This window comes from Oncorhynchus keta, chromosome 4 (assembly GCF_023373465.1).
Source record: "Oncorhynchus keta strain PuntledgeMale-10-30-2019 chromosome 4, Oket_V2, whole genome shotgun sequence".
Lineage (NCBI taxonomy): Eukaryota > Metazoa > Chordata > Actinopteri > Salmoniformes > Salmonidae > Oncorhynchus > Oncorhynchus keta.
The window spans coordinates 37,997,837-38,012,723 of NC_068424.1; the positions used below are offsets into that span (position 1 = coordinate 37,997,837).

General features: G+C 40.5%; 1 protein-coding gene across 3 annotated transcripts in view; it reads left to right on the plus strand.

Annotated features, from left to right (window-relative positions):
• Positions 1 to 14,887, plus strand: part of LOC118374551 (cadherin-18-like) — a 352,667-nt gene that overhangs the window by 322,267 nt on the left and 15,513 nt on the right. For all 3 annotated transcript variants that reach the window (XM_035760982.2, XM_035760991.2, XM_052506642.1), the window contains 2 exons: positions 2,058 to 2,179; positions 6,876 to 6,993. In XM_035760982.2, the coding sequence (XP_035616875.1) occupies positions 2,058 to 2,179; positions 6,876 to 6,993 (240 nt within the window). The remainder of the gene's footprint in view (positions 1 to 2,057; positions 2,180 to 6,875; positions 6,994 to 14,887) is intronic.

Sequence of the window (14,887 nt, forward strand, 5' to 3'; positions counted from 1 at the left end):
TTTTGAATGCTATGGGCTGTCAGCTCAGTTCCAATTGCATCTGAAATATAGACTCTCAACTTGGTTATACATTGGCTTGCGAAAGTATCCACCCCCTTGGGTTTTTTCCTATTTTGTTGCCTTACAACCTGGAAATAAAATAGGTTTTGGGGGGGTTTGAATCATTTGATTTACACAACATGCCTACCACTTTGAAGATCCAAAAGTTTTTATTCATGATGCCGCTTGCTTGGTGGTGCGCCTTGCTTGGTGGTGCGCCTTGCTTAGTGGTGTTGCAGGCTCTGGGGCCTTTCAGAACAGGTGTATATATATATATATATATATATATATATATATATATATATATGAGATCATGTGACAGATAATGTGACACTTAGATTGAACACAGGTGGACATTATTTAACTAATGATGTGATTTATGAAGGTAATTGGTTTTACCAGATATTATTTAGGGGCTTCATAGCAAAGAGGGTGAATACTTAAGCACGCAGTACTTCATTTTCTTTTTTAGATATATATATGTTTTACAAGTTCTTTCTTTCATTCCACTTGAACAATTTGGACTATTTTGTGTATGTCTATTATATGAAATACAAATACAAATCCATTTAAATTACAGGTTGTAATGAAACAAAATAGGAAAAATGCCAAGGGGGGTGAATGCTTTTGTAAAGCACTGTAGAGCTAAGTATTTTTTTTATTATAATGGCTGCTACGCCCCGCAGGGTCCCAAGCTCCATACTGTATCTTTAACTTTTAAGGGTACACATTATCTACCTCTGTGCCGAATGTAGTGTTACAATTGAGGAAACATTTTCAGCTTAGCCGCACACCACTAGAATATTATTTTTCCTTCCTCCATATTAACACAGAAATCATGGTAAAAAAAAATAGTCAGTAACTAGTTGCTTGACAATGTACTTACAATTTCAGAAAGAATAATTCAGACACCCTATTCCCTCTGTTGTGTGGGTCAACAGTAGTACAATATGTACAGTACCAATCGCAAAAACCATCAAGCGCAATGATGAAACTGGCTTTCATGAGGACCGTCACAGGAAAGGAAGATCCAGAGTTACCTCTGCTGCAGAGTATTAGGACACCAATAATAAGAAGAGACTTGCTTGAGCCAAGAAACAGAAGTTATGGTCATTACACCGGTGGAAATCTATCTTTTTGTCTGATGAGTCCAAATTTGAGATTTTTGGTTCCAACCGCCGTGTCTTTGTGAGACGCAGAGTAGGTGAATAGATGATCTCCGCATGTGTGGTTCCCACCATCATCAAGGCAAAGGGTGGCTACTTTGAAGAACCTACAATTCAATATATATTGGTTACTACACGATTTCATATATGTTATTTCATAGTTTTGATGTCTTCACTATTATTCTACAATGTTGAAAATAGTAAAAACCCTTGAATGAGTAGGTTTGTATTACAGTGCCATTTGGGAAGTAACCAAAATGTAGTGACATTAATCTTCATAACACCTATACAGCTTAATCTCCAGTGTGTAAGATTTTAGTAAATTGAGCACTTAATATACATAATATGTATTTGTGTAAATGGATGTATTGTTCCTTGAATTCATTAGCAACATTTTCATCAGAAGTGTTATTTGTCAGCCAGAGCGAGTGGTACCTTTACACATGAACAGACAGTCACACATGGTTTGGTAGACTGGGCCCTTAGTCTGATGTGCTGAATAATCGCCTATGCAAGCATGGGACCAAATGATCCATCACCCATAGCAAGCTAAAGTAACTCAAATAACAAATATATTGTTCTTAGTGTTCTTAGCCTGTAAATTAAGAAAATGTTTTGCTTCGTGACCGTAAACATTGTCTCCTCCTACTCCTAGATTATCTTGTCAAGTTGTCTACCACCAAGTCAATTGTAAAAATACAAAAGATTTTAACAGATACTTTATCAGTTTGTGTTACTGTTAATTCAGGAGCCATATTCATAAAGTGTTTCATAAAGAGTATGAGTGATGACCTAGGATCAGTTTTTTCCTTTATTAATGTTATTCATTTGTGTGTGTGTATTTTATTCTAGACAACCCTAGCCTCCTCAGCCATGTCCCCGTCACTGTGCAGGTGTTGGATGTGAATGACAACCCTCCTGAAATTAACAAGGACAAGGAGGTGATTGTGTGTGAGAGCTCAAGGCCAGGACAGGTGAGCATAAACTGTAGCGCACACACATACACACACACATGAGATAGAAGGTGCTGAGAGCTATGGATTATCTCTCGTCAACTCCCTTGACCTGAGTACATACATTATGCAGGGCACCTTTGTGTTTCCCCCAGCAGTTTGGATGAGAGAGATAGAGAGCGAGAGCGAGAGAGAGCGAGAGAGAGCGAGAGAGAGCGAGAGAGAGAGCGAGAGAGCGAGAGAGAGCGAGAGAGAGAGCGAGAGAGAGCGCGAGAGAGAGCGCGAGAGAGCGAGAGAGAGCGAGCACGAGAGAGAGCGAGAGAGCGAGAGAGAGAGCGAGAGAGAGCGAGAGATATAGAGAGATAGAGAGATATATATAGATATATATAGATATATATATATATATAGAGAGAGAGAGAGAGAGAGAGATAGAGAGCGAGAGAGAGAGATTTTTATTGTTTATTTCACTTTTGTATATTATCTACCTCACTTGCTTTGGCAATGTTAACACATGTTTCCCATGCCAATAAAGCCCCTTGAATTGGAGAGAGAGAGGGCGGAAAAAGGGAGAGAGAGATTGGGCAGAGGAAAAGAGAGAGATTGATTGATTCATTGGGCGGAAGAAGAGAGAGAGAGAGAGATTGGGCGGAAGAAGAGAGAGATTTTTATTGTTTATTTCACTTTTGTATACGATCAACCTCATTTGCTTTGGCAATGTTAACACATGTTTCCCATGCCAATAAAGGAGAGAGAGAGAGAGAGAGAGAGAGAGAGAGAGAGAGAGAGAGAGAGAGAGAGAGAGAGAGAGAGAGAGAGAGAGAGAGAGAGAGAGAGAGAGAGAGAGAGAGAGAGAGAGAGAGAGAGAGAGAGAGTGTGGAAGAAGAGGGAGAAAGGAAACAAGGTAGACAGACAGAGAGAAAGAGAGAGAGGAGTGGCAAGGAGAGGGGTGTGAAAGAGAGAGGGGGAGCAAGCAGAGTGGGAAAGAGGGGAGGGTTAATGAATGCTCATTCAAAATGCCTCATAGCTCATTCCAATTTGCTCTTTGTAGATTCTTATTCATTTAAATGAAGAATACTGCAGAGATTTTGGACAATCACTTCCAGGGAGGAGGTGCAAGCAGGGGTGGACCAGTGGAGATGGTGGTTTGCCATATAGCCATGTAGATAATACTTCTTTAAAATTCGTTTGATAGTCTCACCATTCCTACAGAAACTTGAATGAAATAAGATAACTACATCTTTTTGTTTTTTGTATTTAGGGAGGAGCGGGGATGATTACTTTTGTTAGAGAGTTTGATTGAAAGTGCTACTTACAGTGCCTTGCAAAAGTATTCATCCCCCTTATCGTTTTGCCTATTTTGTTGCAGTACAACCTGTAACTTAAATAGATTTTTAGTTGGATTTCATGTAATGGATATACACAAATGTGTCCAAATTGGTGAAGTGAAATGAAAAAAATCACTTGTTTCCAAAAATTCTATAAAATATGAATCGGAAAAGTGGTATATGTTTCACCCCCTTTGCTATGAAGCACTTAAATAAGATCTAAAAAATGACATTCAGAAGTCACATCATTTGTTTAATAAAGTCCACCCGTGTGCAATCTGTCACATGATTTCAGTATATACAGTGGGGCAAAAAAAGTATTTAGTCAGCCACCAATTGTGCAAGTTCTCCCACTTAAAAAGATGAGAGAGGCCTGTAACACTTCAACTATGACAGACAAAATGAGAAAATAAAATCCAGAAAATCACATTGTAGGATTTTTTATGAATTTATTTGCAAATGATGGTGGAAAATAAGTATTTGGTCACCTACAAACAAGCAAGAATTCTGGCTCTCACAGACCTGTAACTTCTTCTTTAAGAGGCTCCTCTGTCCTCCACTCGTTACCTGTATTAATGGCACCTGTTTGAACTTGTTATCAGTATAAAAGACACCTGTCCACAACCTCAAACAGTCACACTCCAAACTCCACTATGGCCAAGACCAAATAGCTGTCAAAGGACACCAGAAACAAAATTGTAGACCTGCACCAGTCTGTGAAGACGTAAGCAGCTTGGTTTGGAGAAATCAACTGTGGGAGCAATTATTAGGAAATGGAAGACATACAAGACCACTGATAATCTCCCTCAATCTGGGACGCAAGATCTCACCCCGTGGGGTCAAAATGATCACAAGAACGGTGAGCAAAAATCCCAGAACCACACGGGGGGACCTAGTGAATGACCTGCAGAGAGTATCAAAGCCTACTATCAGTAACACACTATGCCGCCAGGGACTCAAATCCTGCAGTGCCAGACGTGTCCCCCTGCTTAAGCAAGTACATGTCCAGGCCCGTCTGAAGTTTGCTGGGGAGGATTTGGATGATCCAGAAGAAGATTGGGAGAATGTCATATGGTCAGATCAAAACAAAATAGACCTTTTTGGTAAAAACTCAACTCGTTGTGTTTGGAGGACAAATAATGCTGAGTTGCATCCAAAGAACACCATACCTACTGACAAGCATGGGGGTGGAAACATCATGCTTTGGGGCTGTTTTTCTGCAAAGGGACCAGGACGACTGATCCGTGTACAGGAAAGAATAAATGGGGCCATGTATCGTGAGATTTTGAGTGAAAACCTCCTTCCATCAGCAAGGGCATTGAAGATGAAACGTGGCTGGGTCTTTCAGCATGACAATGATCCTAAACACACCGCCCGGGCAATGAAGGAGTGGCTTCGTAAGAAGCATTTCAAGGTCCTGGAGTGGCCTAGCCAGTCTCCAGATCTCAACCCCATAGAAAATCTTTGGAGGGAGTTGAAAGTCCGTGTTGCCCAGCAACAGCCCCAAAACATCACTGCTCTAGAGGAGATCTGCATGGAGGAATGGGCCAAAATACCACCAACAGTGTGTGAAAACCTTCTGAAGACTTACAGAAAATGTTTGACCTCTGTCATTGCCAACAAAGGGTATATAACAAAGTATTTGTTATTGACCAAATACTTATTTTCCACCATAATTTCTAAATAAATTCATTAAAAATCCTACAATGTGATTTGCTGGATTTTTTTTCTCATTTTGTCTGTCATAGTTGAATTGTACCTATGATGTAAATTACAGGCCTCTCTCATCTTTTTAAGTGGGAGACGTTGCACAATTGGTGGCTGACTAAATACTTTTTTGCTTTGGGGTGACCAGTGAGATATACCTGCTGGAGCATCTGCTACGGGTGGGTGTTGCTATGGTGACCAGTGAGCTGAGATAAGGCGGGGCTTTACCTAACAGAGACTTGTAGATAACCTGGAGCCAGAGGGTTTGGCGATGAGTATGAAGCAAGGGCCAGCCAACGAGAGCGTACAGGTCGCAGTGGTGGGTAGTATATGGGGCTTTGGAGACAATATGGATGGCACTGTGATAGACTGCTTCAAATTTGATGAGTAGAGTGTTGGAGGCTATTTTGTAAATGACATTGCCGAAGTCGAGGATCGGTAGGATGGTCAGTTTTATGAGGGTATGTTTGGCAGCATGAGTGAAGGTTGCTTTATTGCGAAATAGGAAGCTGATTCTAGATTTAATTTTGGAGATGTTTAATGTGAAGTCTGGAAGGAGAGTTTACAGTCTAACCAGACACCTAGGTATTTGTAGTTGTCCACATATTCTAAGTCAGAACCGTCCAGAGTAGTGTCGCTGGATGGGCGGGCAGGTGCGGGCAGCGATCGGTTGAAGAGCATGCATTTAGTTCTACTTGCATTTAAGAGCAGTTGGAGGCCACGGAAGGAGAGTTGTAGGGCATCGAATCTCATCTGGATGTTAGTTAACACAGTGTCCAAAGAAGATCCAGAGGTATACAGAATGGTGTCATCTGCGTAGAGGTGGATCAGAGAATCACCAGCAGCAAGAGCGACATCATTGATATATACAGAGAAGAGAATCGGTCCGAGAATTTAACCATGTGTTACCCTCATAGAGACTGCCAGAGGTTCGGACAACAGGCCCTCCGATTTGACATTCTGAACTCTATCAGAGAAGTAGTTGGTGGACTAGGCGAGGCAATCATTTGAGAATCCACGGCAGTTGAGTCTGCCAATAAGAGTGTTGTGATTGAGTCGAAAGCCTTGGCCAGGTCAATGAATACGGCTGCACAGTAATGTTTCTTATCGATGTCGGTTATGATATCGTTTAGGACCTTGAGTGTGGCTGAGATGCACCCATGACCAGCTCTGAAACCAGATTGCATAGTGGAGAAGGTATGGTGGGATTCGAAATGGTAATCTGTTTGTTAACTTGGCTTTCGAAGACCTTAGAAAGGCAGGATAGGATAGATATAGATCTGTAGCAGGTTGGGTCTATTTATTTTTCACCTTTATTTAACCAGGTAGGCTAGTTGAGAACAAGTTCTCATTTACAACTGCGACCTGGCAGAATGTCTCCCCCTTTGAAGAGGGGGATGACCGCGGCAGCTTTCCAATCTATGGGAATCTCAGACAATACGAAAGGATCCTTTTTCTGCAAATGTTTTGTGGTTATCATCATTGTTGAGTATTGAGCGCTGAACTTTTGATGTTCCTTTGTAAGCTATGCATGAACATAATGTATCGCTAATGAATAACAGATGATGAAATATACATCATTTTTGGTTTACACGTCTTGCACTCATATGAAGAAAGGTCATGATTCATTATTAGTTAGTTATTGATATATGCTCCTCTTTTTGTTCTTTTCTGATTCACGACAGGTGATTCAGACTATGACTGCAGTGGATAAGGATGACTTTGCAAACGGACAGAGATTCTCCTTCTCGTTGCCGAGCGGAGTCCCTGTCAACCCCAACTTCACCCTCAAGGACAACGAAGGTATTTATTGCACTCAATATCATCTGTGTGCATTTCTTATGAATTTCTCTAGCTCTGCCCTGTGGCTAAATCTCCACCCAGGGTTTCACATTCAACCACTCAACCAGATACCCTCAGATACTGTTCCTGTGAAGTGTACATATAAATATGTTGATTGTCGATCTGATGACAATTAGGCACTGTTGGCGTTTCAGGGACAAAAATATGTCACAAAACAGATTGCCATGATGGGGTTGGAAAGGAATGTTTGGTACCTTTGTTGCTGTCTAACAGATGACATGCTCAAGTCCTTGCGTCTCTTCCTACACCACTCTACCACATGCCTAATTGTTTTGTGTACTAAGCACTAAGGCCGAGTGAGTTGTGAATGGTTACCATAGCAACTGTCAGCCAGCAGTGAGTCTCATGTGGATATAACAGTACATTTAAAACAAAAGTGCTATCTAGAACCTAGATGTGTTCTTTTGCTGTCCACATAGAATAACCCTTTGAAGAACCCTTGTTGGTTCCAGGTAAAAATGTTTTTGGTTCCATCTAGAACCATTTTAAGTTCCATGTAGAACTCTCTGTGGAATAGGTCCTACATGGAACGGTTCTACTTGGAACCAAAAGGGTTTTACCTGTATCCAAAAAGGGTTCTCAGTGGACTGCTAATCCATTGTTTTCTGCACGCGTGGGTTCAGTTCCCATCCTCGTCAATAATATTTTGGGGAGGCAGGTAGCTTAGTGGTTAGAGTGTTGGCAAAGTAACAACTGAAAAGTTGCTGGATCGAATCCCTGAGCTGAGGAGGTAAACATCTGTCGTTCTGCCCCTGAACAAGGCAGTTAACCCACTATTCCCCAGCAGGCCGTCATTGTAAACAATAATTTGTTCTTAACTGACTTCCCTATTTAACCTGTTGCGACGAGCAATCCCGTATCCAGGATCTTAATTATAGCCTCAAGCTCATTACCATAACGCAACGTTAACTATTAATGAAAATTGCAAATGAAATGAAATAAATATATTGGCTCTCAAGCTTAGCCTTTTGTTAACAACACTGTCATCTCAGATTTTCAAAATATGCTTTTCAACTATCGCAAAACAAGCATTTGTGTAAGAGTATTGATAGCTAGCATAGCATTAAGCCTAGCATTCAGCAGGCAAAATTTTCACAAAAACAAGAAAAGCATTCAAATAAAATCATTTACCTTTGAAGACCCTCAGATGTTTTCAATGAGGAGACTCTCAGTTAGATAGCAAATGTTCAGTTTTTCCAAAAATATTATTTGTGTAGGAGAAATCGCTCCGTTTTGTTCATCAAGTTTGGCTAAGAAAAACCCCCGAAAATTCAGTCATCAAAACGGCAAACTTTTTTCCAAATTAACTCCATGATATCGACAGAAACATGGCAAACGTTGTTTAGAATCAATCCTCAAGGTGTTTTTCACATATCTATTCGATGATAAGTCATTCGTGGCAGTTTGGTTTCTCCTCTGAATCACATGGAAAAATACGCAGCTGGAGATTACGCACCATTTTCGACGGAGGACACCAGGCAGACACCTGGTAAATGTAGTCTCTTATGGTCAATCTTCCAATGATATGCCTACAAATACGTCACAACGCTGCAGAAACCTTGGGGAAATGACAGAACGTGTAGGCTCGTTCCTGGCGCATTCACAGCCATATAAGGAGACATTGGAACACAGCGCCTCAAAAATCTGGCTCACTTCCTGTTTGAAGTTTCACTTTTGGTTTCGCCTGTAGCATTAGTTCTATGGCACTCACAGACAATATCTTTGCAGTTTTGGAAACGTCAGAGTGTTTTCTTTCCAAAGCTGTCAATTATATGCATAGTCAAGCATCTTTTCGTGACAAAATATCTTGTTTAAAACGGGAACGTTTTTCATCCAAAAATGAAATACTGCCCCCAGAGGTTCAAGAGGTTAAATAAAGGTGAAATATATATATATATATTTTATTATCATAAGGGGACAGCCGAAGAACCCTTTTGGAACCCTTCTTTCGCAGGCTGCGTTAGCGAGCTAAGGTCCCCAGTTTGTCTCTGTTTTGCAATTTTACATTCTCTGCCATGGACGGAAGAACCCATACACAGTTGGAAGTCGAAAGTTTACATAGACTTAGATAGGAATCATTAAAACTTGTTTTTCAACCACACCACAAATGTATTGTTATTTACAAACTATAGTTTTGGCAAGTCGGCTAGGACATCTACTTTGTGCATGACACAAGTCATTTTTCCAACAATTGTTTAGAGCAGATTATTTCACTTATAATTCACTATACCAATTCCAGTGGGTCAGAAGTTTTTCATATACTAAGTTGACTGTGCGTTTCAACAGCTTGAAAAAATCCAGAAAATTATGTCATGGCTTTAGAAGCTTCTGATAGGCTAATCAACACAATTTTAGTCAATTGGAGGTGTACCTGTGGATGTATTTCAAGGCCAACCTTCAAACTCAGTGCCTCTTTGCTTGACATCATGGGAAAAACAAAAGATGTCAGCCAAGACCTCTGAAAAAAACGTGCAGACCTCCACAAGTCTGATTCATCCTTGGGAGCAATTTCCAAACACCTGAAGGTACCACATTCACCTGTACAAACAATAGTATGCAAGTATAAACACCATGGGACCACGCAGCCGGTATACCGCTCAGGAATGAGATGCGTTCTGTCTCCAAGAGATGAACGTACTTTGGCGCGAAAATTGCAAATTAATCCCAGAACAACAGCAAATACCTTGTGAAGATGCTGGAGGAAACAGGTACAAAAGTATCCACTGTAAAACTAGTAATATATCGATATAACCTGAAAGGCCGCTCAGCAAGGAAGAAGCCACTGCCATGAAAAAGCCAGACTACTGTTTGCAACGGAACATGGGGATAAAGATCGGACTTTTTGGAGAAATGTCCTCTGGTCTGAAGAAACAAAAATAGAACTGTTTGGCCGTAATGACCATTGTTATGTTTGGAGGAAAAATGGGGAGGCTTGCAAGCCGAAGAACATCATCCCAACCATGAAGCACAGGGGTGGCAGCATTATGTTGTGTGGGTGCTTTGCTGCAGGAGGGACTGATGCACTTCACAAAATAGATGGTATTATGAGGTACAAAAAATATGTGGATATATTGAAGCAATATCTCTAGAAGGCATCAGTCAGGAACTTAAAGCTTGGTCACAAATAGGTCTTCCAAATGGACAATGACCCCAAGCACACTTGTGGCAAATAGCTTTAGGACAACAAAGTCAAGGTATTGGAGTGGCCATCACAAAGCTCTCACCTCAAACCTATAGCAAATGTGTGGGCAGAACTGAAAAAGCGTATGTGAGCAAGGAGGCCTACAAACCTGACTCAGTTACACCAGCTCTGTCAGGAGGAATGGGCCAAAATTCACAAAAATTCTGCATTTTAACATGTCCTTCTGTGCACCCTCTGTAAGTTTTTATCCCACTTAACATTTTCACCATCATTGTAAAGCCCTAGTTATTTTGTTTCTTGGACAAAGCCTTTTCTGAAGATTGTTATTTATTTCATGTGATAATTGATTAATTTACATCAACCCTGTTATGCTAACTGAACTCTTGTTTTAATAAGGTGAAACCATTCCCTTTAAAAATATATATATATTTTTTAAATAGTAAAATAATAGTGTAAAGCAGGGTAGCTGGTTTTACGCTTTTTTGCCATTTTCTGGTATTTACTGGAAAACTGAGCGGGTCGAGATTAACACATCAACCCTGCTACCCATTTCCTGGCTAGAAATGTTTTTGCAATTGCCATGCCCTGTTGCACACAACAAGGTTCCATTTAGGCCTGATTAAGATAAAGATAAAATCTTCAATCCAACAGAGTCAACAGTGTTACTTTATTTGACACTTAATAGGCATTTACTATAGTAATTTTATTTAGTCTTGCGATTTAGTCTTGCGAATTTTTTAATGACGTTTTTAAAATATATATATATATATATTTCTATAAAATATATATTTAACCAATTGAGATGGGAAAATATGTTTTTATTAAGTTGAATCTGTACTCTTTATGGCAGAATGTTAACCGAATTGATGGAATGACCTTGTTCATAACAAATCTAAATCGTTAGTTTAGTGTTTCTGTATCTACAGTGGAGCAAAAAATAATTTAGTCAGCCACCAATTGTGCAAGTTCTCCCACTTAAAAAGATGAGAGAGGCCTGTAATTTTCATCATAGGTACACTTCGACTATGACAGACAAAATGAGAAAAAAAATCCAGAAGATCACATTGTAGGATTTTTAATGAATGTATTTGCAAATTATGGTGGAAAATAAGTATTTGGTCAATAAACTTTTGTTATCTCAATACTTTGTTATATACCCTTTGTTGGCAATGACAGAGGTCAAACGTTTTCTGTAAGTCTTCACAAGCTTTTCACACACTGTTGCTGGTATTTTGGCCCATTCCCCCATGCAGATCTCCTCTAGAGCAATGATGGTTTGGGGCTGTTGCTGGGCAACACAGACTTTCAACTCTCTCCAAAGATTTTCTATGGGGTTGAGATCTGGAGACTGGCTAGCCCACTCCAGGACCTTGAAATGCTTCTTACGGAGCCACTCCTTTGTTGCCCGGGCTGTGTGTTTAGGATCATTGTCATGCTGAAAGACCCAGCCACTTTTCATCTTCAATGCCCTTGCTGATGGAAGGAGGTTTTCACTCAAAATCTCACGATACATGGCCCCATTCATTCTTTCCTTTACACGGATCAGTCGTCCTGGTCCCTTTGCAGAAAAACAGCCCCAAAGCATGATGTTTCCACCCCTATGCTTCACAGTAAGTATGGTGTTCTTTGGATGCAACTCAGCATTCTTTGCCCTCCAAACACGACGAGTTGAGTTTTTACCAAAAAGTTATATTTTGGCTGGATCTGACCATATGACATTCTCCCAATCTTCTTCTGGATCATCCAAATGCTCTCTAGCAAACTTCAGACGGGCCTGGACATGTACTGGCTTAAGCAGGGGGACACGTCTGGCACTGCAGGATTTGAGTCCCTGGCGACGTAGTGTGTTACTGATGGTAGGCTTTGTTACTTTGGTCCCAGCTCTCTGCAGGTCATTCACTAGGTCCCCCCATGTGGTCCTGGAATTTTTGCTCACCGTTCTTGTGATCATTTTCACCCCACGGGGTGAGATCTTGCGTGGAGCCCCAGATCAAGGGAGATTATCAGTGGTCTTGTATGTCATCCATTTCCTAATAATTGCTCCCACAGTTGATTTCTTCAAACCAAGCTGCTTAACAATTGCAGATTCAGTATTCCCAGCCTGGTGCAGGTCTACAATTTGGTTTCTAGTGTCCTTTGACAGCTCTTTGGTCTTGGCCATAGTGGAGATTGGAGTGTGACTGTTTGAGGTTGTGGACAAGTGTCTTTTATACTGATAAGTTCAAACAGGTGCCATTAATACAGGTAATGAGTGGAGGACAGAGGAGCCTCTTAAAGAAGAAGTTACAGGTCTGTGAGAGCCAGAAATCTTGCTTGTTTTTAGGTGACCAAATACGTATTTTCCACCATAATTTGCAAATAAATTCATTAAAAATCCTACAATGTGATTTTCTGGAAATGTTTCCTCATTTTGTCTGTCATAGTTGAAGTGTTGAAAATTACAGGCCTCGCTCATCTTTTTAAGTGGGAAAACTTGCACAAATGGTGGCTGACTAAATACTTTTTTGCCCCACTGTATTCGGGTAAGAGTTAAGCTACAGTTTCAGATATTATACGTTTCTAATTTTGTTGAAGTTGTTTTCCTTGCAAGCTAAAGTAATCTTAGTAATATTATCTCAGAATTCCATTTGCTTTGCTAGTTATAGCTAGTTCGCTAACTAATATTAGGCTAACATTGAACCTATTTGGTTAACTTTAGCTATCTATAATCATTTATTTGTATTGCTATTAATCTATATTGGGATTATGGTTCAATGTTTAGCTAGCTCGCTACCTACATGTCTAAACAAGAAAACCCAAGTTAAAGTGTACTGTTAGCGAGCTGACATTAGACATCCCGCAGCTGGTTGGACTGGAGGATAGTTGGGTGCTGGTGGAAAGCTATGGCTGGCAACAACAACTGACTCCATAATTCCTGCCGCTGCCACAGATCAAGCAGTACCAGCACTTCAGGTGAATATCATTTTAATTGCATTGTATGTATGAGGTCATTCTTCTTATCTTAACTTGGGAGGTGAATTGATGTTATGCAAGGTTGTAATGTCTTCTCAATTTTTTGTTATTTCCTGTTTTTACAGTTTCAATGCTCTGGAGCATGATGTTGTCTCCAATGAGCGTTTGGACTCAGTCTGGGCGAGGTTTCAGCTGCTGTGCAACGCTGACATCCTTCCTATCCTTCCTCCCATAGATGGTCTGCCTGTACAAGCACCACCTGGACTGGACACAGCTAGACAACTTATATTTTTGAGAACTTCAGGGAATTTTGCGACGAAGAGGCTATGGACATCACATGCTCTGCACCAAAGTCAAGGGCAGGACAGAAACAGGCTCTCCAAATATAGATTCCCTTGTTCATACATAGTTCGGACCGACCAGTTCATCACTGGGGGTGACTTCCTAGTCATCAGCACTATCTGCAGTGTCTCGATTCACTTGAATCCCTCCTAACACACCATATGTTGCTGCTACTATTTATTTTCTTATCCTGCTGCTCAGCCACTTTACTCCTGATTGTATGCACCTCAACTATCACTGATATCAATATTGATATTATTCTTGTACATTGTTCTTGTTCTTTCTCTGCTTTCTCACTTATTTCTTTCTTTATATTGACACTATCTATTTTTGAAATTGCTACCATGCAAGAAACCATTTCGCTCTACCGTTTACACCTTCTGTAGAGACCCATCCAATTAGCAAGATGTGGCTGAGGTTTATTGCATTTCTTTCACATGAACCATCAATTTAGACAAGTGTGTCATCTAATATTTATAAAATATTTTTCTCTGGGCACTTTGTGTTTACCTGGAAGTTGTCCTTATTGCAGGCTACTTTTACCACCGATTCTTAATCTTTACTACACTGTTTAGCACATGACTTCACATGTGAATCCTTAAAGAGTTGGGTGGGGCTGGTGTGAACAATGTAGAATGGGTGTAGACAAAGAAGAGCTCTCCGGGAAGGTGTACAAAACATTCAAGGACCGTTTTCTCAAAGGTGGGGTTACAAGTTTATCAACTTTCAAATAATTACTTTCCCATTGTTCCTTAAATGCAGTGTATGATATACCAGCTATGTCTCTGCTTTTATCCAATGTAAAAAACACAATTTCAAATTTTGCTACATATGACCGAATCGAGGTGGTTGGTCACATGTATGAACTGTAACTCAGCAAAATTGTTTAAATTGTTACATGTTGCGTTTATAGTTTTGTTCAGTATACATACAGCCTACATACAACTTACCATTCCGACCAGAAATACTACTTTCCCGAATTGGATCCTTTCTTTGTACCCCCCAAGTAATTGAACATCCCAGAGGCTGCTCTAAGATGCCGCTGGCATAGAATCCAACTCAAGAGGCGTGCACACCATCCACCGCTTCCGAGTATATCAAATCAAATTGTATATGTCACATGCGCCAAATACAGTGCCTTGTCACTGAGCTCGAGCTGTTTTGCAAGGAGGAATGGGAAAAAAACAGTGATGTGCTGGCCCTACGCACTACCCTCTGTAGTGTCTTGCGGTCGGATGCCGTGGAGATACCAGGCGGTGATGGAACCGATAACGCAGCTGTATAATTTTTTTGGTGGCTCTGAGGAGCCATGCCAAATCTTTTCAGTCTCCTGAGGGAGAATAGGCATTGTCGTGCTTTCTTCATGACTGTTTTGGTGTGTTTGGACCATGATAGTTT